Source organism: Alternaria incomplexa (genome assembly GCF_024043165.1).
Source record: "Alternaria incomplexa strain BMP 0042 chromosome Unknown scaffold_23, whole genome shotgun sequence".
Lineage (NCBI taxonomy): Eukaryota > Fungi > Ascomycota > Dothideomycetes > Pleosporales > Pleosporaceae > Alternaria > Alternaria incomplexa.
In genome coordinates this window covers 161,341-187,785 of record NW_026249872.1, presented here as the reverse complement: position 1 = coordinate 187,785, position 26,445 = coordinate 161,341, and the positions used below count along the sequence as shown (strand labels likewise).

Below are 26,445 nucleotides of genomic sequence, written 5' to 3'. Positions count from 1 at the left end.
TCCACGTTGATTGCGACATTGATCGATAGGCCAAATTTGTGCGTGCCAATGCGCCGTTCCCCGGACATTTCTGCTCGGGATGTTTCGTCGCTCACTCAACCATCATCCGCTGTTATCGGCGAATCTGGAACGCAATTAGACACGCAGTCGCACCATCCAGCTTCGTTACCGGTGGCTATGCGCTGCCCACACTGTCACGTCGAATTTACCGGAATTCACCGCAACGGCAATCTCGGACGACATGTGCGGCAAAAGCATAACAAACCCCGTGAGTATGTGTGTGAAGAATTGTGGTGCGGCAGAGTCTTTCTGCGTGCAGATGCTCGTCTGAAGCATTACCGCAAAAGGCATCCTGAAATAGTTCGCGACACAGTTGCAAGCCAACCTGACGATGGCCGGAACCGGAGAGAATACCACACCAACGGCACCGATGGCACTCGTGACAAAGGTCTTGGGCTTGTCAATACAATGTCTGCAATGTCATCCAGGGAGAGGCATTCGAATGTGGATTCTGCATCATCCATGCTTACAACTCTGACGCGCGGACCCAGTGTTGAAACTACTCACAAAACCGAAGAGAGTCTCCAGTGTAGCGACTGCCACAAAACATTCAACAGACTTGCCGATCTTCGTAGACACAAGGCTGGGGTCCACGATCCAGATCCGCCAAAATACCTATGCACGATTCCCGGATGTCCCAGAGCATCACATGGCTTTCCACGTAAAGACAAGTTAAATAATCACATGGCAAAGATGCATGGCCCATCGACTACAGCAAAACACCTCAAGCCGACCACATTTGCATGCCCCGAACAGGGCTGTGCGCGGGAATTCGATCAAAGAGCAGACTTGCTACGACACCAAAGGACCCACACAGACATGTCTGAGAGGCCTCATCAATGTGGGCAGTGTGATAAGTCTTTTTTGTATCCCAAGGATCTCAAGCGGCACGAAGCAACCCACCTAGGTGACCAGGACGATGAGAAACCATCCTTTCATTGCCCAGTCACCTCATGCGAGTATGGTCCTGGGGGATCGGGCTTTTCGAGAAAAGATGGCATGCTTCGTCATATGAAACGTTTCCATCCGGAATGGAAGGAGGAGAAGGAGGGAGTTTAAGATACCCGTAGTGCTTTATATGTTGCAAAGTTGTACTTCTTACATACCCGCCGTCACCAAAACCGTTTTGAAGTGAAAATGACATTTCTAATATTCAGAACAGCTACATTACTAGACTGACCCACCTACGGCTTACTCAACTGCTCCTTCCTAAAAAACTTAAAGAACCCCAACGGAACCACCAACTGCGCCGCCAACCCAATCCAGAACCACGGCTTACCCAACCCCACCACCACTCCCGCCGAGAAATCCGGAAACACATCTCCAGGCCCATTCGCATTCGGCGCCGTAGCCTTCGCCAGCATCGTAACGACCGTACCGAGAATCTGGGCTAGGACAAGTGACACGGCGATGTGAATCCGTGTGAGAGTCTGCAGGAGCATCATACCAAACCCAACACCCTGAATAGCGTCGAGAAGCCCAAGCCAGAGCCAGAGACTGCGACCGGCGAGCGCGCCGGCAACGGGACCGCCCGGCATCCAGGGGACCCAGTTGCCGATGCTGGAGACGCCCCAGAGCATTTGGGCCCAGCGGGGTGCGCCGAGGCCGATGGCGAAGATGGGGAGGAACCAGGAGTGGCTGCCGCTTAGCTTGGCGAAGAGGAAGAGGAAGGCTGCCCAGATCACGACGAAGAAAGCGAGGACGAGCAGGCCGATCGCCCACTGGGGTGCTGCGTGGGAAGACCAGAGGTACGCCCAGCTGCGTCCGTAAGGTGTGCTCAGGAAGTAGTTTTGCAGGATGATCATGACGAAGAACCAGCCTACGAGCTTTCTGCGGAGGAGGGTTTTGTAGAAGGAAGGGATCTTGCCTGGGGACTGGTGGTAGTATGATGGTAGAGACGTGATGAGGAGAGCTCCGATGGCGAACATCAGACCGGCGATTGGCAGCGTGATCATCGCGGCCTTGGGCGAAGAGGTAAGCGCGTTGCTCGCGTCTGAGTTTGCGAGCGTGCTTCCCCAGTAGAAGAGTGCTGTGATGTAGAGTTGCTGTGTTCCTTGGATCATGCAAGCACGAAAGATCCAGGATTTGATCGGCGCGCCACCTAGATGAGTCAGTACGAACGATATATGTTCAGAAGAGAATTTGGAGCTTACCTTCATCACCAAAGTTCAGCGCGAAAAATATCGAGCCACTAGCCGAAGCAGAAACATACAGCCCAGTCGCAACATTCTGCACCCAGTCCCTCGCGACCCCGAACTCCGCAAACGGTGCAACACCCACGAACAAGAAAGCAGATCCATACACTGCGAAGGGCGTGGAGAGAACGAACTTGGAAGGCAGCGTACGGAACATAACCCACCAAACACACGACATGACGATGTAAATCGCACCAACAATGTACAGTTTCTCCGGACCCTGGCCCTGGGGACCAGTCAGAAGAGTAATCTGATACGAGTTCGCCGCCATAATCTGCCCGAGCGCCAGGAGAATGGAGTAAATAGGCCAATCGCCAATGCGCGTCTGCAACCAACGCTTCAGCAGCGAGGGGCGCTGATAGTTCGCACCGAGAAGGAATTCGTCCACTTCACCCGAGGGCCGTGGAGAAGCCTCCTCGCTGTCATTCTCGCTTTCTTGCATGGACGGCGACTGGTAGTGCGAGTAACTCGAACTCCGACTGCCGTTGCTGTGCAGACTCTCGCGGGGCCACGCAGGACGCGGACTGATACCCAGACCAGCTCGGCTGTCTTGAGAACGCGCTCGGTCACCGCGACCCAGTCTCTCTGCGCGCATCCGCTTGAACCATTCTTTTTCGCTGTCGACGAGGAATTGCTCGACGCAGAGGTCGTTTTCGGAGGTCTTGCCGCTGAGGGTGCTGAGCATGGATTCGAATTTTGTGTAGTAAACGCCTGTTTTGTCTTCGAAGGTGGGATCCACTTTCTGTAGGCTGAAATCGGTTGTACTGGCATTCTTGATGGTGCTTAGGTCGAGTGCGGAAGATCGGTTGCGTCGGTGGTGCGATGACCGCACGCGCATGGGGAGGCTACTTGGATCAAGAAGGCCACTCGTGGGTGGCGATCTTATCAGCATGTCGTCGGTCTCGTCGTCTGCAAGCGGGCTGCGAGATCTGCCGCGTCCCCGATAACTTGTGTCGATAAGTGGCGAGTCCAGTCCGTAAGCGCCTGCAGTGTTGCCTTCGAGAGCTGCTACGGCGAGGCGGCGCTCAGACTCCCGGTAGTCGGCCTCTGCTTGCTCTCGGCTGATGAACATCTCTTGGTCGTGCAAAGACCCTTGGCTCGAAGTTATCGCGCCTTCTGGGTCGTACTCGTGGATGTCTGGTGTTCTTGACGGCGAGCGCCGCTTGTGAACCTGTATGATTGCATCACCAGAGGGATGCATCCTTGTTTCGTGTCCAGGTCCAGAACGTACACCGAGCGAGAGACCACGGCGAAGTGTTGTGGAGTAATTGTCAGGGTCATGCACTTCGGCCTCGTTCTCAGCAGGCGTCTCCTCATAATTCGATAGCCTGTCCGTGCTGACAGCTCGAGACTGAGGAGGAAAGAAGCTTTCATCAGGGAACTGCAGCGACGTCTGTGAAGCCGCAGCCCGTGAACGCGGACGGAAGATACCCTTGGATGCCGAGTCCTTCTTCTCGTTGTGGATCTTAATGGCAGTCTGCTGGAGGGTGTTGAGATCTTCCACCCACTTCGCGACTGGAAACCGCTGTTTTGCGGATCTTGCTCTCATGATCGCCCTTGTCTCGGTCTTGGACTCCAGGGCGTCTTCGATGGCAGACTTGAACTGGTGCAGCATGTGTTTGGTGGTCGTTGATTCGACCGTAAACCACCATCCCGGCATTTGTCCAAGGCCACCGACGCGAGCACCCACACCAAGCGCTCCTTTCCTACCGAACTCGACAGCGACTAGACCGAAGGGCTCATCGCGAGATGGAATCAGGGCGAACTCAGCACCAGTGAAGATAAATGGAGGAAGGGCAGTGAACTCGGGCTTGGAGAACACGCGCCTTGGGTACTTCTCCATCATCTTCCCGAGCTTGAGAGCTGCGAACTTTCCGTAGAGATCGATGACGGGACCTATGCAGATGAGCTGCACATTGGAGTGCTTCTCGAGGACGGCAGGGAAGACATCGGCGATAAGGTCGACACCCTTCTGGTTACTCCACCGACCAACAAACACAAAAAGCTCAGCCTTAGGATCTTCCTCCAGCCCAGCCCACTGCTGAGCCTGAATCCTCAAATCCCCACGACTAGCCTCATACGCCGGATCAACAACGATATTCTCATTCTCCTTCTCCGGCTCCCAAGGAGCGGTGTCACTCGGATCAGGATTCGGTAGTCTGCCAACTTCCTTCAGGCCCCAGAAGATAGGGTAGCGAGCGTACGATCGTTTGCCATACTTGTTAGACACACCGACGGCGCCGAAACCACGTTGATGGATGCGGAGGTAGCTTGCGCCAGCGTGCAAAAGGTTGAAGACTTCGCCGAATTGAACGTACTTTTCGACTACGGAAGGCTCGAGATTGTATACGCGGCAGACTTCGTCACGTTCCTTTGGTGTGCGCATAGGCCACAGCCCTTGGAACTCTGCGTTGTGTAAGGAGAGCGCGCAGGGTATCGTTCGTCCTTTGGAGAGCAAGTACAACGGCGCCGCGGCGCCGTGGTAATCGTTGATGTGATACAGATCGATAGGAAACCTCTCAATGGTGAGAGCGATGCAAGCGTTCCAAGCGCTGTAATACACAGCGGAATCCAGATCATCCATGCGAGGTGGATAAGGCTCTGTTTTGGTTTGTTGTCGAAAGATCGGCGCATCCAACAACACGTATGTGATGTTATTGAGCTTGTGATACTGGACCTGGATCTCGTACTCAGTGTCAAGAATGGTCACCGTCATGGGCTCCGCTGGTTCATCGATAGGATAGTCCACCCCACCGACGCAAGGAACGACCCAGATTAAGTCTTGATGAGGCAAGTTCTTTCCCATGAGCTGCGCCATGACGCCCAATCCACCGATCTTGATCTTGATCGCCCAGTCCTCGATATCGTATTCCATGGTTGCAATAAGAATCATAGGCCTCTTCTTGCTAGCACCAAACTTGCCGATCGCCGCAGCCGGCATGGGAGACGAGTCTCGCGACCTTGGAAAGCCCAGACGCGGAGTAGATCGTTTCAGCTCGACAACATCGTCAGACTGGATACTTTCAAACTTGTGCCCGCGGCGCCAAAAGGCCAGAGATGCGAAGAAGGCCAGACCCTGAGCGCTCACACCCGTCTGGTTGAACTTGACACCGTAGAAGGCGCCCTTGTAGATCCAGATACTGATCGCAGCTGTCAACACGGGTAGAGACCAGAGAAGAGCGAACATAATCAGTTGTATGAAGCGATTGCCTGTGTAGACAAGCTTATATGCCAGGGTAGCATCATCGATCTCAACGCGATACGCCAGGTACGGTCGAGGTGGCAGGACAGACATGTTGAGCACGTTCTTGGCGAGAGAGTCTGGAGGAAGTCGGTCCAGAACGCCGTCGTTGTCAACGTCACCAAAGACGAAGCCTGCGTCGGGTTTACCGCCAGGATTCATGCCCCAGACGTTGACTTGGGCCACCGAAGGCCATTCGGTCATGATGTGTAGCTTCCACTTCCCGTCTTTGCCGAGGTCGAATGAGCTATCGATACCGGCATCGAAGCCGAACTGATTGTACGGTCCGTGGGCAAACAGATGTGGAAATCGTCTTGGTTGGCCCTTGTAGTTCGTGTCGGTGTGCTGGATGTGATCGCTACTTCCAGTCACGCGGTTCCAGTATTGAAGAATGACGTGCTCGCCCTCCCATCTCTGACGTTTGGTACCGGACCAAGGTAGTGTTCGAAGGTCGCTGTTGCCGCCTTTATAGTCTTCCCACTGGCTCCAGCTTGATCCCCAGTTGGTCGAGTATCGCCATTTGTTGGCACCTGGGGCGACGTGCGACACGTGTAAGCCCTTGGAGTCCTTCTTGAGTGTGCCGGTAGTGTAGTTTGCGATACGAGGGAAGATCATGGGGTTGTTCTTAGCTCCGATCCGGATCATGAAGCGATCGTTGGCGTTCGTGAAGCGCTCTCCATCCTTGGTAGTGGCGTTCTTGACGGTGACAGTGTGTATGCCGTGAGAGACGTCCTTCAGAGTTGCTTTCCAGCTCCATTTGGACGTGGAGCCACCGACAAGAGTCGATACTAGCGATGATATATCAGCACAGTCGACAGTGTCTCCGTCAATTGTTGCGGAGAAGTCATTCTCGGTATCAGAGGTAATGACGAGGTCCTTCGTAATCCCGTCGCAATCCATCGCTTCGGAGAATTGCAACTCAATCTCGAGCAAATTTTTCTCTTCCACTCCTTTCTTCGACTCAATCTGAGCATCATGGCCTGGCGAGAACTTCGTGATGACGGGAATAGGATCTAGCCAGCTGGCCTTTGGCACGTACGCCCGAAAGTCATACGCCTTCATATCGAGCTCGTCGACGCAACCATTGAACTCCTCTGAGCCGTCGATACCTAAGGCGGTAGAGCTGTTCCCGAGTTTTATCTCATCGTACGGAGCGAAGAGGTTTTTGACTGTCGTTCCAGCGTCGAATGCGGATATCAATGCTTTATCCTTGTCTTTACAGTCAAACTTGTAGCTGACATCGCGATCTTCGTTGGAGTAGACAAGCCAGATTTGCGATGATTCAGTCCCTTCGGTCAGGTTTTGTACATCCGGATACTGATTCCTCATGACACTCCACATCCCGAACTCCGATTTCGTTCCGTTCGAGCCTGGCAGTTGCACCAAGCGAGTCTGATTGGAAAGCGACTGGAGGAAATAGCCATCGTTAAGTACTGGATACTGGGTACGGCGGTGATACATATTCTTGATGATGTTGTGAACAGGATGCGAAGGGTCTCGGTGATCTTGGCTAACGGTGTCGTCGTTGCAGCCATCTAGTACCGCTTCAAGTGGCATGTCGTAGTATTGTGAGCTGCCGAGGCGGTAGCAACCGTGGTTTTGCCACCCCTGTGCTGAAGAGATCGGTTGTCGACCGAAGATATAGTTCGCAGCAGTGCTGTCAAGGATGTAGAAAGCCTGCTCCTCGCCCCAGAGAAGTTTTGGAATACCAGGCATGTGGATCGTTGTGACAAAGAGGCCAAGCAGCATTCTCTCGGTGCCTTGCTTGATAGCGGGCCAACGGAAGACATCCTAATATTGTTAGTACTTATGATAGGAATGGTGCAGAGATGCTGGAGAGAGCCCACCTGGTTCGTGACTCCATACATGTGTCGCGGATCAAATTCCCCACTCTCGGCATTGACGAAGTCGTTAGTGGTGAGAAGTGTATTCCAAGCATTGACAAAGTTGACGGGAACATCGTAACCCGCTTCTAGATTGCCGTCTAATCCAAGAAAGCGAGTTAGCGATCGATATGTGCTGTAATGAAACGCAGCTCCATCCAACGCTTGTTTGCCATGCGCTCGCAGGAAATACTTGTCATCCGAGTTGTTGGTCAGGGTGACGGCTTGGGTGATGTTGTCGGGGACTTGGTCAGGTTGTCTCCCGCGTCCAAGGTAAATGGAGGCAAAGTTGTTACCTCCTGTGATCTCGCCGGGCATGAAGAAGTTGTTCTTCCCATACTTTCGCGCGCATTGCCGGACGAAGTCGCCAAACTCAGCTTGAGCTTCGACCGTGACTTGTGTAGCTTTGTCGAATCGGAAGCCATCGATATCCAGCATCGCTATCGTGATGCACGAAAAGTGTTCGATCTTTTCTCGGACCGAAGGTACCCATTCTCGTAGACGGTCCTGAACGGAGGCGAACTTGGACAGCTGGCGCTGCCAGTCGGGGAATACACCGAACGCTTCGGTATCACCATACTGCGAGAGATGGGTCGTTAGTAGAGCTACTTTGCTTCTCGCTGTTGACTTGTGTAACATACCTGATCAAACTCGCTGTCATAGCACCCGACAAGCCTGCTAAACGTCTCGTCCGAATCCTTCAATACCGGTTGCCCTGACTCGTTCCAGAAGTTGGGGTATGCGCATGTGTCGTTATAATCGTTCCCGAACGAGAAGTCTAGATACTGGCGGTTCGACTTCCATTGCACTTTGTGTTCTTCTGGGCGAAATGGGGCTGTCTCGTTGAGGAAACCCTCGAAGCCAAGAAGGTCACCCATGCTACACACGCGATTAGCTAGGGCGATCAGGTAGCACTTGTGTTACGTACGTCGACATTGTGTGATCCAGTATCACATACATCCCCCGCTTGTGGATGGCGTCGACAGCTGCTCTCCATGCTGCGATGTCTCCATAATGCTTGTCGAGAAGCGTCAAGTCTAGCGGCGAGTAGGAGTCTGCCTTCCATGGATTGTTGATGAAGGGCGAGCCGGCGATGTAGATGCCCTATACGTCTCAGCTCGAAGTTCATGAAGCAGTAGAGCTGCTTACCTTGATACCCAGTCCTTGAATATAGTCCAAGCTATCTACCAACCCCACCAAATCGCCTCCATGTCTCAGCTGATTACTCTGCGAGTCTTTTTCGTACATCGTCCCGTTGATATCATCATTCGTCGGATCGCCGTTGACAAATCTATCCAGAAACAGGGTGTAGAATGGGAATCGCCAATTCTTTGGTGAGGGGTGAAATGTGTGGTCCTTCCATTCGCCTGAGTAGTCGAGGGGGTCTATAGCTGCTTCGTTCTCATTAAGGTTGAACCCAACAAATTCTTTGTCGAATCTCAAGCAAGAGACGACAGAAACCAGAAGTAGCTGCAAGAGTGTGAACTGCAACATGTTGAACAAAAACGCTAGGAAAGGTGTCTGGAGACGGATGCAGCCGTAAGCGGCGCCATTCGGAGACCTTTATCTCGATGACCACGAGGGCTTAAGGAACAGCCTTGCGCACATCGGCGAAGGACAGAGCGCTGTTTGACAAACTGCACGCCTCGATTCGCTAACGCCAGCCAGATACCGCAGTAAGTGCAGTTGTTGGAAACCAAAAATAGAGGTTGCGACATATCGTCTGAGTACATCGGTCCCGCTCTTGATCACCGCATGAGACAGAGCTCAGCCATCGGCGTGGCTCTGGCATGTGCATCGTCTCAGATCTTACTGGTCGGTTACCGAACGTTATAGCGGTCTGCTATGGTAAGGCAGTCGCATTGCTGATGATTGCCGTCATCATCTGATGGAAACCTCAGACTAGTTTGCAGTGAGACTCCTCTAGAAGGTGGTGTGATGGACAAATGTCAGAACGTAAAGCTGCAGAAGGGAAGTGTAGCAGATGGCTTGAGGCTGAGATGGCCGCTATCGGTTGGTCCAGCAGTGAGTGAGGTCGCACAAAGATAAGCGGCGTAAGATGCTTATTGGGACGGGGAAAGTCAGACACCACCGACGTTGCACATGCGGGCTTGTCAGCAACGGCTTAAATTACAGCTGAAGCAGATAGACCTGGAACTCTGGCCAGTAGCTGAAAGCTTGCATGGAACCTGCCGCATCCTTTAGCTTGCGACCGTCCTCAGCCGTGGCAACATTCCTCATTCGCGAGTGCGGGCAAACAACTTCCGAGGGATTGAAGGCGGGCGCCAGTGCGACGATGTTGAGGCTGAGAATTGCGCTCGTCGCTCACTAATCGAATTCGAAGATAGAGTCGACGAAAAACAAAGCATATTGCGCTGAGGTGATTTTGCACTGTTGCTCTGCGATGGCGCATAGGAAGTGCCGGTGAGGGGAGCCTGAGAATGAGATGAGAGTAGCATCTGGCGGGCAGCCTGCAGCAAGCCATCACAGCTTTCGCAATCAATGCGGTACCTATACCTTTTCATTTCTTCCGATAAGAGCGATGGTAACACGAGATACTGATGTTTTTCGGATGAAAGCAGTTGGACGCCGCTGGGGGTTGAAAGGAATTGGTTGCAGTCGGGCCGACTCTCGTCGCCCTCAACCGCCTCGTCGCTGCCTGCTGCTGCCTGGATGATCACCAGGAACGCCTTGGCACGGTATGAGTATATGTTCACCAGCACCACACATGTAGAACTTGATATGATACCATATAGAACCAAACAATGACTACAGCAGCAGCCCCAGAACTCAGACGTTCAAAGCGCAAACTGGACGAGCAAGCCGCCAACCCAGTTCCCACCACCAACCATGCATCAGCACCCAAGAAACGTGCGCGTAAAACCACTACATCAGACATCACACCCGTACAACCACGTCCAACCTATGACACCTTACCGCCCTTCCTCGCCCTCCCACGAGAGCTACGAGATGAAATCTACAAGCACGTCCTAGAATCCGACAACACATCAACGCTCAAACCCGGGGTCCGCAACATCGTCACACGCTGCGGGCTCGCCGGAGTAAACAGACAGATCTGCGACGAGTACATCGACGCCGTCCTCTTCCACGCACCCGTCATAACGACCACAGTGCGCAACCACAACTTCGCACCCGTCGTCACGTTCCTAAACCGGCTGTCGCAGGCTCAGCTGAAGAAGCTGAGCAACGATGGACTTGAGGTCGCGGGGGCATACGACAGTCATGCGGTGCCGATGCGCAAGATACGTATTGTCTTGTCGTATACCGCTGGTGCGAAGGATAGCCATGCGCAGCTGAATCGCTGGCTGGATAGGTTCGATAACCCTGAGAAACGGGGTCTGGGGATTGAGTTCGAGTATGAGGGTGATGGGACGTGGCATAAGGGAGGGTACAAACAGAGACCTAGGCCACGGGTTGGTGCAAGTCAAAGGTGGAGAGCGGAAGCGCAAAAGGTTAGAGATGGCGGTCGTAGTCGAAGAGGGAAGGGGTACGTAGGTTATGGGCGGAGGTGCTGAAGGTCAATGTACTTCTCATGTCGGATAGCGTGGTCGCGGTGTTGCGTGAGCTGGAGTGTGGAATCTATGGAGATATCTTCCTCACGTGATCGTACAAGAGGCATCTGACCGCATCCAGAACCGCTCGCATCTAGATCCCCAATCCCATGAGCAAGAGCCGCGAAGACCATGAGATCCCGGGTAAATGGTAAAGACATCCCACAGTCGGCATGCATATTGGCAGTCGCGAGCCAGCAGTTGCGGCAGGCACGGAACATTTTCGCAAGTTGCAATATATCCATACCATCTTGCGCCCCCGCCTGATTGGCCCAAACACAAGAATACTCCCTTCGTTAACCAGAAGATTAATATATGCAGGGCGGGCGAAGAAGTCTAGATCGAGGCCCCCCGTCCGGCGGAGTCCACGTGCAGTCTTTCTCGCCTGGTGCAGGTGCCGACATATGGGGAAAAAAGGAGTGTGCATATCGCAGAGGCCCCCTTTTGTGTTGTTCTGCGGCGAAAGCGAAAGGGATGTTGTGGCACGGTGCGGCGGACCCGAAGACCTGTCTCGCGAGGTGAAGGACGATTTGACGCACGTCATCTTGGGGGCGCGTTCGGATGCTGCGACGATGATGGACATACCCGCGGACTGCGCATATGTGATTGTTGTTATCGCTGATCTGGCATCGACCGAACAGCGTTTCGCAGAATCTAGACTTTGGAGCATTTGCATTTACCGCAGCCCGGAGCTAGAGTTGAGTACATATACGAGTATGCAGTCGCCCTTCCAGCTTCTACCATCGACTACTGCACACGCGGTGTGGTCACCGACAGAGTTTGGTGCTAGCGCCTGTCGCGTATATCCATCGCGAGTTTTGACAATTTGGTGGCGTGTGTCGCGCCGGTTTTGGGTCGCGTTCATGTTCTCGCTTGGTGCAGGCTGGGGCGAAAGTATGTATATGTGCTCTGGGTTATCGCTCAACTTGCATCAAGGCTTGGTTGAGGTAACTTGCGGGTAAAGCGGCGCATACACGAGGCTCGTGGCATTTGTGTACTGTAGCACCTAAACTCCGGATGTCCCGAGGTGGCCTGTTAGCCGAGATGCCCGCTTGTCGCCGCCCCAGCGCGACATAGATTAATCTCGTGGTTTCTGCCACGAGGGCGCGCACGCGGGGAACCGGAGTGCCATGTCGTACGCAATATGTAAATTAATGAGGGACAGTTTGGGAACCTGGGCTAGCGACTGTGCTAGGATGGGCTGACTTGGCGGGGTTTAGTAGATTGATGGGCAGAAGTAATTACTGTTTAAGAGCCGGGCTCGTCGATCTGGGCTGCTATCGTGTTGTGCGCTTTGTGTTACTTACTTTTTGGTGCTGTTGTTTGTGTCGATCAAATACCTGGCTTTCGGGACTCTTCCATCACTTTTGGGGTTGTTCGCTCAATTCTACATTTGGCATCTGCAGGTTGTGCTTGAGACATCATGAAGCTTTCAGCTATCATCGCGGTTGTTGCTGCGTCAGTTGCGCTTGCGTCGCCCGCTGCAGTACGTCCTTCCAACCTCTCACATTCCCTTACATCCTCTTCACTCTTCCTTGACTAACCAATAAAACAGGTCAGTCTCAATCGATCCGTCAAAGAGATCAGGAATGCGGATGGAACTACCGCAGCGGTTTCCTGCATCGAATGTCCTTGCGATGGCTTTCTTGGGATATGCAAATGCGTATGTATTAACAATTGAAGAACGACGATGTGGATGAAGATAAGGGCTGATGATGTTAGATTCCGAACGGGTGCTGCTGCATTACTTGAACAGGAATAGGGGTGATAGGGGTGATAGGGGTGGGTGTCTTGTGCATTATCGGCGTTGAGGATTACTATATACAACATGGCGAGACTGTTTTACGGGTACAGGAAGTGGGAATGGTGGCTGAGCGGAGTGGACCAACGTACCGTGGTCGCGGGGAATCAAGACTTCTATAGATGACCACGAAAAGAAAAGCCGGATGCTCGCGCATGGTTCAAACATCTTTCGTAGAACGCATCAACCAGACTCACACTTCCCAATCTCATCTCGACCCTCCTGCTTCAACATTCTTCTCCGCCTCCTCCCTCTCCTCCTCCGGTCTAACCCACCTCCGAAACCCAATCGTCATAATCCCACCAATCGCCACCTGAAAAGCCTGAAAAATAATCGCCGGGATCTGCATCTTACTCTGATCCACGGGATCAATATTAATATACATAACGCTCGTCAGCGGAACAACCATCGCCAGCGCCTTGGCCGGACAGCAATAGCAACACGCTATAACATCTTTCTTCGGGAGCCACATAGTCGCAGCGACGAAGCAGATAGCCAGCCAGATGAAGTAGAGGGCAATGGTGATGAAGACGATGAAGATGATGTTGGAGGGTTTGACGGCGGAGAAGGCGCCGGAGGAGAAGGCTTGGTCGAAGGTTTGCCATACCATTGTTAGGAGGGCGATGGAGGAGAGTTTCAGCAACTTCCACTCGAAGAACACCTTTTTTGTGAGCGCGGGGAAGAGGCGTTGGACGATTTGCCCGAGCAGCATGGGCAGGAAGAGCGAGAGGCCGAGTTGCATGAAGACGCGCTGGTATATCCCGGCGTAGCCAGAACCCCGTTGCAGGACTTTGCTGTACCAGGATCCGGTCGAGAGGTACATTTGCAGAATTATCGGTGTGAGGAACGGACAGAGGAACTGGCCGATTACCGATTGCACGACTGTGAGTGCTGCGTTGCCGTGGGCTTGGCGCGTCATGACAACATTACTAGACATGGTTGTGGGCGCGCTGCCGACGAAGAGAAACCCGATCAGGAGCCACGGGTCCATGAACTTGGGGTTCGTAGCACATAGGCTGACGATGGCGAAGGTGGCTGCGGAACAGACGAGGTAGCATTGGAGTTGCACGAAGATGTGTAGTTTCCAGCGCATGTAGTTTGCGAGCATGACCCGGGTGTCTAGGGTGCAGCCGTTGATGAAGAAGATGACGGATACGGCGAGGTAGGTGATTACGGTTCGTTTTTTGCGTTGCTGCGAGGCGGGGACTTGGACTTGGGAGGAGAGGAGGACGACGAGGCCCATGGCGAGGAGGAACCATTGGTCTTTGATGAACCATTTTAGGACTGAGAGGGCTTTTGCGCGTTTGGGTGGCTTCTTCTTGGCTGGCGACTTGTTTCCATCTCTTGTGTCGGATGTCTCAGCTTCGAGGGGCTCACTATCTTTTCGGAGCTCGAGAACTGGTGGTCCAGTGTTGATTGAATCCATATTCGTTGCTTCTGTAATGCGCTCTTCTGCTATCGTTCCTTTGTTGCCTTCCATGGACGACCGGCTTGATGGTGTCGCCGCTGTTCGCAACTCGATTTCGTCATGTTTGTCCATCGAAGCTGCCATTTAATATGTGCCTAGACCATCAGCTACAATACTCAAATCTCCTATGCACGCGTCTTGGCCTCAAGATATGTGACTCTTCGGTAATATGACGGGCCTAATCATGTAGCCGATTTAGCGCATGCCGACGCGGGAAGTGTACCCCAATGACGCGGGGGCGGGTGAAGCCGGGATCCTGCCATGCCTTCGCGACGCGACTTCTGTACATCGTGAAGGACGATACTGGCGTGCCTTCATAGATGATACGGTTTTTGTAGGTTGAGATGAGGGAGGAGGAGGACGCAAAATGACGATGCGGCCCGGTTAGTCAGCCCAAACAAAGAATCCCCCGCCATATCCATCATCGATGGAGTGCGCGGCACGGCGCATACAGTCCACCACGCCGCCTTCCGCTCCCACAGCATCACCACCACCCAGGCTTCCAGCCACCCGTCACTCGCTTCCCTCTCCCAATGACCGCCCCCCACCCCCCCGGCGCCGATGACGACGCCAACCGCAAGCTCATCTGGGCATCCGTCTACCGCACCCTCCTCCAACACGCCCACCCCGACGCGCGCTTCAACCACGACTACATGTCCTTCACCCCCGACTTCCGGGGCTCCTCTTCCGCCATCGACCGTCTCGTCTCACTACCATGCTACAAGTCCGCCGCCGTAATCCTCATAACCCCCGACAACAGCCTCGAGCACCTCCGCTGCCGGGCGCTGAAAGACGGGAAAAAGGTGCTGGTCGCTACATACCGGCTGCGCAGGGGATTCGTGCTGTTGCATCCTGGCCGGATAGCGGAGACGAAATACGAAATCGCGGCGTGTCTAGACGGCATGGAGAAGCCTGGGATAGGACGCTCGGTGTCGCTGGCGCAGATGCGTGATGAAGGGCTCAAAGTGGACATGTGTGTCACGGGGGCTCTGGTGTTCAACGCGCAGGGCGTGACGATCTGGGAAGGGCATAATCTGTTTGAGATACAATATGCGATGTTATCGGATCTGGGTGTTTTACGTGCGGAGAGACCTGTTGTGGCGGTTGCGCATGACTGCCAGGTCGTTGATGAGGCGGCGCTGGGTGTGGAGAAGGTAACAGTATCTCCGACGAGGAAGGGAGAGGTACAGTGTGATTTTGTTGTTACACCGGATGCGCTGCATGAGATTGAGGGTGCGGTTAAGCCTACCCAAGGTGTAGATTTCGACGCGATAGATCCAGAGGGTGTGGAGAATATTCCGCCGTTGCAGGAGTTGAGGGGGATTAGGATGATGGAGATGATTATGCGGAAGGAGGGGTTTGTTTCTGGGAAGGAGGAGAAGGCAGATGAGGAAGGGGAGGGTGGGGGGAAGATGAGTGAGGAGGAGCAGATGGGGGTTAGTATTGTGGAGAAGCTGATGCAGAGTTATAGGGCGTAGGGAATGGAGATTATGATGATGGACGTACGTGCGAGGTAGGTCGACAGAACGTTTGGAAGGGATTATATTATCAGGCTGTAAGACTGCCTGTAGAAGAAGAAGTGGAACCAATGTCGACGCTTCATGGTGGATGTGAATATCGGACGCCGACGCAATGAAAGTAGCCACATGCCACTTCCCTCCATATGTTGCTTATAAGAACTTCTTCTATTAAGCACACATATTTTATACCCTCTCCTTCCAACACTCCACCCCAGTAACCCTCCCCACCTTCCCCCCATCAAGCAAAACCCTCTCCCCACCCATCCTCACAACCACCCCTTCACTTCCCCACCCCAACCTCGCTTTACACACAACCTCCGCATCATCCCTCTCTACTGCCCCTCCCTGCAGATCCGTACCCTTCTCTACACCAAGTATCTCGATGGCTTGGACGTGTTCCGGTCGTGTGCTGAGATCGAGGGAGACATCGATGGGTATATGTATCGACCATGCGTTGTTGGATGTTGATGTGGATATCTGTGGGTTTTGGGATGAACCGAGTGTGTAATGTGAGGGTGAGCCGATGAGGGAGAGAGTAACGAGGGGTAGGGCTTCTGAGGGTTCAGGCGAGGGTAGTGGGGAGGCGGATGCAAAGGTGATGAGGCCTGCGATTGAGAGAACGGTCTGCATCTCGTGCTGTGTTGATGTGCGTGTAGTCGCAAGTTGATGTGTCGCTGTAAGCCGGTTTCGCAGTGCGTTTGTTTGGAGTGTTGAGTGATACTCGGTCCGAAGATGTCTGTGATATGGTAAATCGCACACAGCGTGCGCCCTACCTCGCATTCACCTTCTCATATACAATCCCTCTCAACCACGCCGCAAAGTCTCCACCCACGCACGAAACATACTACCAGTGGCACAGCCGTCCTCCAGCGGTTGCGTAATTTCAATCCACCAAAGGGAAACACCTACGCCACAGCCGCTGTCACCCACACGGCATTCCTTCGGCGGTGCAATGCGGAGAATTGTCTGGCGACGTGATTGGGGCGGCTGCGGGACGTAGCCGCTAGGATTTTCCGGGGGTCTTCGTGTTGGTGAGTGGGCGGGCGCGTCGTGCCCTTGATGCGCCCGAGACTGTGCCGCATTGGCGCATGCTATGTACATGTGCATTCGCGTGCATGCATAAGAAAAAGCAAATTGCTTAACTTGGGAAAAGGAGGGCGGAGGATGCGAAGAAGCAATTTTGGAGGTTATCGCATGGACTTACTACTCCGAGAAGCGAATGCTTGTGTGTGTTGTGCTATCTGGAGATAAGAAAGTGAGGATGTGCCGCAAAAGCAAGGTCGTGTTCTTGCTGGGCACATGCCAATACCCTGCCCGGAAAGAAGGGGATATCTCACTGCAGTTCGGCCGTAACAGCAATGCAACAGTGCAGCCCGATCCCCTTGGGGGTGGGTGTATTTGAATTGGAGGGTGGTGATGTTCATGTTATGCTTCTTGTGTAGACCATTTGTTCGCGTGTGTATGGATACCGCGTTCTGGTCCAGCTTACAAGATCGGCAGTTTATTTGATGACGGGTTGCCGTGTCTTGTTCGGGTTGTGATATTCGCCTCCTGATTTAGCAGCCGTGGCAGCTGCATCAGAAATCGCATTCGGACTAGACGGCGGCTCGGCCTCCAACATGTCCGCATGTTTGAATGTCGCCAATATTCCAGTATATCAGCAACGTTTGTTGCAGTACATCACCTGCCTGCTTCGGTTGTTAGGCCTCTAGCAAACATTCATTGAGTCCCTGGTTCGAAGGCATGTTGTCCGCCATCGTGTACACGGATAACACGACGTCGGACATGAGCGCGAACTAGACACCAAACCCGCAAGTTCGTCCGTTACCAGCAGGTACCGACTCACATTTTAACCAAAGTTTGTTGCCATGACTGAACCTTGCGAGCGTCGTCCAGAAGTGTTCAAGATTTTCACTCAACCCAGTCAACCATAGGATCGTTGCTCCCGACTGCAAGGGTTGCACGAATGCGGCGATGGGGCGGCTCGACGGTGGGTTCAACAGGCCAAGGGTACGAAGAGTTCTTCGTCGCACTCGCAGGGGAACACCGTTTTACTCTCCGAACTCCAATACACGGTCGCCACTTTGGCAGCCCGGGTTTTTCCCCAGGAGTCTGCTCCGCCGGACGCCTAAACCTTTGTTGGGAGGCCTGGTGAGCGTTCCTCGGCAGTTTGAGACGAACTTACCAAACGGGAAGAACGTTGAGCTGAGACCAACTGGCTTTAAGAGGACCGGACGGGCGTGGCATCGGGAGATAAACGGTTGCGGAGTTGTTTCCAGGAATTTGGAAGTGCTGTGCTACCCTGATGCATGCGACGCTCATGTCGCCATTGTTCTGTGGATTCGGGGCCCACATATGGAATTTTGATCGCTAGGATGGTGCCTGCGAAACGAATCGACCTGCCATCCAGCGTTACCCGCGTGGGCACTCAATCCCGATGCCTGTGTGTCGAAATATTGAAGCGGTAGTCGTCGGACAGGCGATTGACAGGCGTTCGGACGACTAGCCGTTGTTGTATATCAGATCCCAAGTCTGGGTTTCAGTCGCGAACTATGGTTGTTCGTGCGACGGACTCTGCATCTAGGGGACGATAGTAGCGCTGGCGATGATGCAAGTGTTGAGCTAGATCCAGGTCCTCCAGTGCCTACAGCAAGTGCCGATGCCCGCGACGACGAGTCAGTCTGCGCACTAGATACTCGTGAAACCCTGCAGACTCAATGTGAAGAAGCCGAGGCACCTGATTAGGCTGGCGACAGTCTTGACTTACACAATCGAACTTCGAAAGCCACAGCATCTATTATCGTGGCATGGCTGGCGGTGTCGGCGGACTCTCGTTCTCGCAAACCTGTCAATGGGGCTCCACGCAGGTTCAGGAACCGCCCGGCTAGCGGTTACAAGTTCCCGTCTTTAGAGGTGCAGAGCACTTCCTCATCGAGAGAATCGGCAGTCAGCGTAGAATAGCTGAAACTAACGGTTAAAGAGACACTGCGCGATGATGCAGCCGATCAGCGGCAGCAAGTGGGAGCTCCGAGGAGTCTGTGAGGTTGAGTGTTGACTCCAGGGCTGTCAGTGGGCGTCGGAGCTAGCTGGGAAGCGGAAGGCACGGAAAACGCTGCCCTTGCGAGATTTTCGGTGACTAATCCCCTTCTCGGCTAGCCTTCACGTGGCCGGTGAACATCGCGAAACTCCTTCGAGCGGGACGCATCTAGGCACCACCAAAAGCAGGACTGAACAACCACTGCCGTTCCCCAAGCCGCGCTTTTGAGTTTCGCTACTGCGAGCTGCCTTCCAGCCATGGTGGCGTCCCAGCCTATGCGAGGTACAAGTCAGCCATGTGCACGAAGCTGCCCAGTTGCTGCACATGTGTACCTAGGTAAGCTGATCTCCTATCCTCTCCGTCATGTCCCTATTTGAGTTCAATGAACAATTTCGTTTGCGGCAGTCAACACTACTGCCGTCAGCTTCTACGCGTCCCCGTGTGCCCTGTCAACGCATGAACGACTTCGCCAAATCCATAGTCCCGTGTCCGAGCTCCGCGGGACAACGACCCTGTTGGTAATGGTCGCTCCTTGAAACGGACCAGACCCTGGAACGAGTCCTGGGAGCCCGCCCGCAGACCCACTTCACTCGTGGCGGCACCCATTATGCGGTGTCTTCTATAGTCTCCACCCTGCTTATTCGGTCAAGTGTCTAGCTGCGTAAAAGATCCTGAGCCCCCCATTACCGACCGAACGGTGTGCTCATTCTGGGGCTCCTCCTCACTGTATGAGTGTCCACTGCTTCGTCAATATACCACACCACAATGGCTATTCCCAACAGAGGCCCCGAGCTGCTCGCAGTCAACATCGCCTTCGTTACCACCGCAGTCCTGGCTTGTGCATTGAGGATATATGTTCGCCTCTGTATGGTCAAGGCATTTGGCCGAGATGACTATTTGATGGTTCTCGCAACTGTAAGTATATATTAATACGATAACTGGGTCCCGATCTGACTAGGTCCTCAGCTTTTCTTCATTTCATACATCACATCGTCTTGCATCGGCATACACTATGGAACCGGAAAACATCATCGTGACCTACCCATCGAGGGTGTTCAAAATGCGAAGCATGCGTGGTACTTTTGCTATTTGTTCTACTCCATATCTATGATATGTTCCAAGCTGTCCATTGGGTTCCTTCTCCTGCGGATTAGTATTCGAAAACTACACACATGGTAAGCTATCGCAAACTGAACTTGTAACAACATTGACTAAGAATATCAGGATCATCTACAGTGCCATGTGCGTCTCGATCATTGCTGGAGGCACTTTCTTCTTCGTCTGTCTCTTCCAATGCTACCCAATCTCGTACATGTGGGACCGCACTTCGCAAGAAGGAAAGTGCGTCGACAACACAGTCATCACCGCTCTCGGCTACGTCTACAGTATTTTCAGTATCATCACCGACTTCACGTTCGCCATCATTCCGGGCTTTTTGGTATGGCACTTGCAGTTGAAGAGGAGGACCAAGGTCGCTTTGATCCCGTTGATCACTATGGGGTGCATCGCAAGTGCTGCGGTCATCGCCCGCATGCCTTTCGTCCACTACTTTAACTCTCCTGACTTCCTCTGTAAGTCTCCCTACCGCTGCTCATTCACTGGGTACTGATGCTGCCAGGGTCCACACTTGACATCGCCATCTGGTCATCGGTCGAACAAGGTCTCGCTATCACTGCCGGTAGCCTTGCAACGCTCCGCCCATTATTCTTCATCGCCATGCACAAGCTCGGTCTCTCTACACGCCCAACTGGAGCCTACCGTCCGTCCGCATACGGCATGTCCGCCCCCTTACCCGGCAATGCCGCTGGAAACTCCAAAGCCGACAAGCTCCGTCCCGACATGTACAAACTCTCCGCCACTGTGCAGACTCGCACTTCCGACGACGAACCTAATGGAACCTTTCCAAATTCGAATAAATGGTACGGCGGAAAGGCACCACCAAACTCGAAGAAAAGTACACGTGTGGACAACTCCGACAACGATAGTCAAAGGAGTTTGAGGATCAAGAGCGCTCGGAGCAGTGCGGAAGAGGACCATTTCCAGAACGGCATCATGGTCTCCAAGTCATTTTACATCACGGATGAAGAGCGGGGATCGGTTTTGTCTGCGCCTTACAGATGATGAGTTTCAGCAATATACCCACTTTCAACATTTTCCATTTGTCATCACGAAGACATGCGATGTGGCTTATGTCGCGAAGGAGATATTTGCCGCGTCGGCAAGCTCCTCTTTGCTTCAGATCGAGCTGAAACGGAGTACCGTGAAGGAAATGACCGAATGCCGTGTACAAACGGCGGTGGTGAAGGCGTTCACACACTCACAGTCGTGATCACAGTCGCCATCATCAACGACCCAGATATGTCTAAGCGCCCCGGTCCCACCACCACGGTCCTCCCACGTGCGCGAAGAAGCAAACCCCACAGCCGCACTCCACCACCAAAAAAGCCCATCGTGAACCCGAAAAAGTATGCGAACGACCTGCCTCGGCAATCGCAGTTACCGAGGACTGCGAGAACAAAAAGCCAGGTTCGTCTGGAAGCACACCGCCCCACAGCGGCTCGAATCTGGGTCTTTACTTGACTCGGATATATACCACGGCAGGGAAGCGACGACACCAACTGCCGCATCACGGCTCACGGCCTTTTATCTTTGTATACCCCCATCCCTGTACATTAGCAAAGAGAAAGAGCGACATGACATTTTTAAATACCCCTGTATATACTAGTAATGTAGTTAATAAGAAACGCTGAGAATATTTGACGCACGTTGCGACATCGATTTGCGATACGGGTGGTATACCTGATGTTAACTCTCTAGATATTGTAATGACGTCGAAAAAGATATCGCGATGCGCTACCCCAAGGCTAGCTTTTTTGTCTCAAAACACAAGCTTGACTTGTTTTCAAAAGGACATAAGTCCATCGTTACCAGGTCCACAACTGCCGCAGAGCCTCAGACCACTTCAGCAGGGGAGGGGAAGTAAGCTTACGTGCAGCGCCATCATTCCTCACTATGACACCGCCCGCCAGACATTCTTCTGACCGCCACTGTCGTCTCACCATCACGCCATGTACCGGCATCACCTTCGTGATGATGTACCACTTACCCAGCCCATCCCATCCTCCCTCCGCCATCTGCATGTCTAGGTGTATGTCCATCTTCATCGCAACCAAACAACACTCCGCCGAACACTACCCGACCGGTGACCGTCGCACCACCCCTCTAACAACCGTCTCTCTACACTACAGAAAATCTCCACAAAACAACCCTTCCAAATCACCTACGCTTACGAACGGCGGTTCCTACCGTTCCGTTGCGATTGACCTATCATCTAACATATCGTCTAGCTCCCCTCCATTCCCTTCGTAGTACTACCACTACCAGTAGCCTGCCCAGACCCCGAAAGTCCGAAAGCCCCCAAGCGCGGAAGACCGAAAAGGCCCGATTCACAGCGATCATGGCTGCTAGTGTACCACCCGCCAGTCTGGCCTCAACGCGGGACCTAGCTTGCCTAGCACACCTAGCTCTTTAGGATCATCGCTAAGATCATCGTCAGCGTCTGAGGTGCGGCTGGACTAGATGAAAAGGTCCGATGGTGTGCTGTGATGTGATGTTCAGGAGGGTTGGGCATGCACGCAGGGAAGAGGGGTGTTACTATGACCTGCGTGCTGAAAGCTAGTAGTACAGTAGTGTATCCAAGGTGGCAAGTGGCAAGTGAAACTGCGATGAGGAATTAGATGAATAACAAACTAGATGTACGCAGGGAACAACGAACACCGACGGGGTCGATGGGCAGCCAGCCAATCGGGCAGGATTAATCATCTGAACGATCTGTGACATGCCGAAGGCTGAGAGGAGCATAGAGTTTTAGAGTTCGGTGGCTGGGTAGCCAGCCGTTGAACGAGGTTAGTAGGTTAGGTAGGTTAGGGAGTCGATCGTGCATGAGGACGCTAGCATGTCGGGATAGAGATGAGCGAGTGACATATGTTCGGAAGTGATTGGGAAGTGACATGTCTACACGGTGCACCATGCAGATGTACCCCGTGTTCAGGCGGAGTTGACACCGGTGACGAGCGGCATGTGCCATGTGGTGAGTGAGATTCACAACGTAACTCTCTCCGTGTTTCCACGAATGAGGGTGATTACTCATAGGGACATGGAAGCCAAGACGACAGACGAGGACACGGCAGGTAAACGAGATGATCTGGCTTAACGTTGGGAAAGAGGACGTTCTGGAACACGGTGCAAGAGCTTGGAGTTTGGTGGCTGAGATCGTGGACTACACGTCGGAATTAATAGCTATTTGGGTCTACGTCCGGAACTAAACTATGCACTCAAGTGCAGCACGAGCAGTCATTGCAGCTCGAGTCGCGGATAGCAGGCGGCGCCGCGCACGTCTTCTGCGGTGTATACGGCAGCGTCGTAGTAGCAGGCGCAGGAGCATTGAGCGTAGATGCCTTGACCAAAACGGGGATAGCAGCGCCAGTCGAAAGACGGAACTCGCGATGGCCAAGAACTGGGGTTTCGTTAGTACAAAGATGTCGGAACGACATTGAAGAGACGGTGACATACCACGAAGCAAACTTCCAATCTCACCCGAGTGCGAGGAGATGGAGATATAAGTACTATCATCATTGCTGAGAATATCATCGAGCACAGCTTTTGAGCGAGCATCTTGGTTTGCGCGCGGTTCAGCGAAGAGCTCAGTCCAGTATGGGTCTTTCTCTGCGAAACCCTTTTCGAACTTAAAGCCAGGGAAGTTCTTCTTGATGAACGACTTGCTGTGGCGGCGATCGCATGTATGCGCGCTAATACCCTCACGCAGGAACTCCTTCACCACAGGCACAAAGGGGTTCTTTTTCGGCAGCTTAACGCCTTCGAAAGTGATCTTCGCGGTATCGAGACAGCGATACAGGGGGCTGGTGTAGAAAGTCTCGGGTGGAGTAATCTTCTCGTCTTTAATGAGGTGGCTCCAGAACTTGTTCACTACTTTCGCTTGCTCGATGCCGTCAATAGTGAGCTGTGCATCTGCCCAGGTAACGGTGCCGTTGCCGTCGAGTTCAGACCAATAGCAATTCCAGGCCGGGGTGCCGAAGTAGGATTCTGCGGCGTTGTGGAAGCCTTCGCCGTGGCGGCCCATGAAGAAGAGGGTGTAGCGCTCATTGCGTGGTGCCTTCTTGTCTAGGGTAGAGATGTAGTGGGCGAGACGCTGCCATTGGGTTGAGTGCTTGCGGTCTGGGCAGGAAGAATCGCTGGGGTAGGTTCGGTTGATTAGACCGAAGTTGCTGGTTAGGAAGTTGAAGGTCGAGGGGTCGGTGGAGGGCTCGTCTTGTTGGAAGATGCCGGTTACGACGGTGTAGTTGATGGACTTTGCGTGGTGGTATGCGCTGACTGAGGATGCGGCGGTCAGAAGACCGTAGAGAAGCGATGAAGCGAGCATGATGGAGGATTAGGAATACAATTACTGCAGGTAGATCCAACGCCTACTGTTCGGATGAACGACGGTTCCCGGCTTCTCTTTAAGACGTACATGATGTCGGACGTCTTTGCTCCGATTGTACAGCGGCGGACATGGTTGCAGATGGTGATGATGTTCACAGCCAATCATTGATGAACGTGATTCGGCTGCATTGCCGGACGAGGCTTAACGCATGGCGAAGAACGTTGACCTTCCTGTCGCGTCGTTGGCCAAGGACTAGCTGCGATGGGGCAATGAAGATCAAAGACCAGGCGGAGAAGAAGCGTGTTGTATGGCATGGCCGTGATTGGAAGGGAATGTTCGTTCAAGAAGTTCACGATGCTACGAGGGACGCACTTGTGGTCCGTAGACCCGGTTTACGGAGCCGTCCAACTACTTTTGGATCGGATGGAAGAAATGAGTGAAGGACCTTTCCGAATGCAAGACTCTCCAGGAATCAGGATAAACAACCTGATGGTGTTCAATGACCTGGTCGTGAGTTTACCCATGTTCTTTGAAACCAGCTCTGGGTGAATACGAGAAGCATTGTGATCATGTTGGAGGGAGAAATTGGAGTGAGGCCAATGTGATTGAATTGCGCGCGAGTGCAGGTGTGTTGTAATCTCGCAGGAAGGTGAAAGCCCGCCATGTGCGTGTGTACCTGCCAAGGCCGTCGGCTGCACCTGCCCTGCAAGAGCTGAGCCGCGGCTCCACAAAAATTCCAGTTGTAGCTGTCGCGAAATGCATTCAACCAACTCCCGCATCATCTTTAGACCCAAGATGTTCGAGAACTTGTGCGCGCTCCCGGTGGAGCACGATATCTTTGTGCAGGCGATCCACCCAGAGGAGCCTATCATATCGGTTGGCTTGGCTAGCGGCCATGTGCAGACCTACAGACTGCCCTCGGGCGCAAGCGACGACGACGACAATGACGAGACGATAGCTTCCGAAAAGGGCTTTGGCACCATAGACAAGCTCTGGCAGACACGGCGACACAAGGGCAGCTGTCGGACACTCGGATACAGCGTCGATGGCACGTCATTGTACTCGGCAGGCACAGATGGCATGGTCAAGGTCGCAGACTGCATGACTGGCCAGGTCACTGCAAAGATTTGTGTACCGTTAGATCCGTGAGCATAAGAGACATTGACGTCACATGAGCGATACTGACACCAACAGTGCGAATGGCGGCATCGATGCGCCTACCCTCGTCTACGGTCTCTCACCGCAATCCCTCATCCTCACCACCGACTCGGGCTCTCTGCACATCTACGACATCAGGAACCTCAAGGGCGGCGAAAAGGTCTCTCTAAAGCCCGAAAACACACACCGTCCCCACGACGACTACGTCTCCTCCCTCACACCTCTACCGCCCACGCAAGCGAGTACCAGCGGCTGGGCCAAGCAATGGGTCACAACGGGAGGAAGCACACTGGCCGTCACTGATCTGCGGAGAGGCGTCATGGTCCGAAGTGAGGATCAGGAAGAAGAGCTGCTCAGTTCGTGCATCGTGACTGGTCTACCAAAGAAGGGCTCAAGCGTAGGCGAGAAGGTCATCGTTGGCGCAGGCGACGGTGTCCTCACACTCTGGGAGCGCGGAGTCTGGGATGACCAAGATGAGCGCATCATCGTCGACCGCTCTAAGGGAGGCGGCGAGAGCCTCGACTCCCTCACTGTCGTACCAGACGGCGTTGGACCTAGCGGAAAGCACATCGCCGTAGGCCTGGGCAATGGAGACATTCGCTTTGCCAAGCTCGGCCCAAATAAGGTTGTCGCAGAGCTCAAGCACGACGAGCTGGCCAAGGAGAGTGTTATTGGTCTGGGTTTCGACGTCACCGGTCGCATGATCAGCAGTGGTGGAAAGACCGTCAAAGTCTGGGGCGAGCAGACCTGGCAGGATGTGGATGAAGACGATGAGGAAACTACAAACGGCAAGCGAGATCACGAGAGCGAGGACAGCGACGATAGCGATAAGGACATGGACGACAGCAGTGAGGACGATGAGCCTAAGCAGAAGCGCAAGAGGAGAAAGAAGGGCAAGGGCGGACAAGCCAAGGGCCATGGTATCACACAGTTCCTGGGACTGGACTGAGATGGCGACACGGGTGACTGGTTGTTCAGCTGAATGCTGACTGTCCTCATCCTGGGAAGCAGCTCGTCGTGAGCATGCAGCGGACGCATAGTTGAAGCAAGGTAGAAACTTCGACTTC

The 26,445-nt window shown here is 53.5% G+C and overlaps 7 protein-coding genes across 7 annotated transcripts; 4 read left to right on the top strand and 3 right to left on the bottom strand.

Annotated features, from left to right (window-relative positions):
- Positions 1-1,244: 1,244 nt before the first annotated feature.
- J4E90_010557 (uncharacterized protein) lies at positions 1,245-8,873 on the bottom strand (the record flags this gene model as incomplete). The annotated part of the gene is made up of 6 exons (XM_051440069.1): positions 1,245-2,161; positions 2,214-7,287; positions 7,344-7,958; positions 8,021-8,258; positions 8,338-8,483; positions 8,529-8,873. The coding sequence occupies 6 exons, from the start codon at positions 8,871-8,873 to the stop codon at positions 1,245-1,247; spliced, it is 7,335 nt and encodes a 2,444-aa protein (XP_051286111.1).
- Positions 8,874-10,144: 1,271 nt separating this feature from the next.
- On the top strand, positions 10,145-10,895 carry J4E90_010556 (uncharacterized protein; the record flags this gene model as incomplete). Its single annotated transcript, XM_051440068.1, has 2 exons — positions 10,145-10,763; positions 10,807-10,895. The coding sequence occupies 2 exons, from the start codon at positions 10,145-10,147 to the stop codon at positions 10,893-10,895; spliced, it is 708 nt and encodes a 235-aa protein (XP_051286110.1).
- Positions 10,896-12,960: 2,065 nt separating this feature from the next.
- J4E90_010555 (uncharacterized protein) lies at positions 12,961-14,304 on the bottom strand (the record flags this gene model as incomplete). The annotated part of the gene is made up of 1 exon (XM_051440067.1): positions 12,961-14,304. The coding sequence occupies one exon, from the start codon at positions 14,302-14,304 to the stop codon at positions 12,961-12,963; it is 1,344 nt and encodes a 447-aa protein (XP_051286109.1).
- Positions 14,305-14,753: 449 nt separating this feature from the next.
- On the top strand, positions 14,754-15,698 carry J4E90_010554 (uncharacterized protein; the record flags this gene model as incomplete). Its single annotated transcript, XM_051440066.1, has 1 exon — positions 14,754-15,698. The coding sequence occupies one exon, from the start codon at positions 14,754-14,756 to the stop codon at positions 15,696-15,698; it is 945 nt and encodes a 314-aa protein (XP_051286108.1).
- Positions 15,699-19,542: 3,844 nt separating this feature from the next.
- Positions 19,543-20,898, top strand: J4E90_010553 (uncharacterized protein; the record flags this gene model as incomplete). Its single annotated transcript, XM_051440065.1, has 4 exons — positions 19,543-19,692; positions 19,744-19,952; positions 20,002-20,348; positions 20,396-20,898. The coding sequence occupies 4 exons, from the start codon at positions 19,543-19,545 to the stop codon at positions 20,896-20,898; spliced, it is 1,209 nt and encodes a 402-aa protein (XP_051286107.1).
- Positions 20,899-23,111: 2,213 nt separating this feature from the next.
- On the bottom strand, positions 23,112-24,217 carry J4E90_010552 (uncharacterized protein; the record flags this gene model as incomplete). The annotated part of the gene is made up of 2 exons (XM_051440064.1): positions 23,112-23,293; positions 23,350-24,217. 2 exons carry the CDS (start codon positions 24,215-24,217, stop codon positions 23,112-23,114), a joined length of 1,050 nt encoding a protein of 349 aa, XP_051286106.1.
- A 798-nt stretch (positions 24,218-25,015) lies between these two features.
- On the top strand, positions 25,016-26,327 carry JIP5 (WD repeat-containing protein jip5; the record flags this gene model as incomplete). Its single annotated transcript, XM_051440063.1, has 2 exons — positions 25,016-25,365; positions 25,415-26,327. The coding sequence occupies 2 exons, from the start codon at positions 25,016-25,018 to the stop codon at positions 26,325-26,327; spliced, it is 1,263 nt and encodes a 420-aa protein (XP_051286105.1).
- Positions 26,328-26,445: the final 118 nt, after the last annotated feature.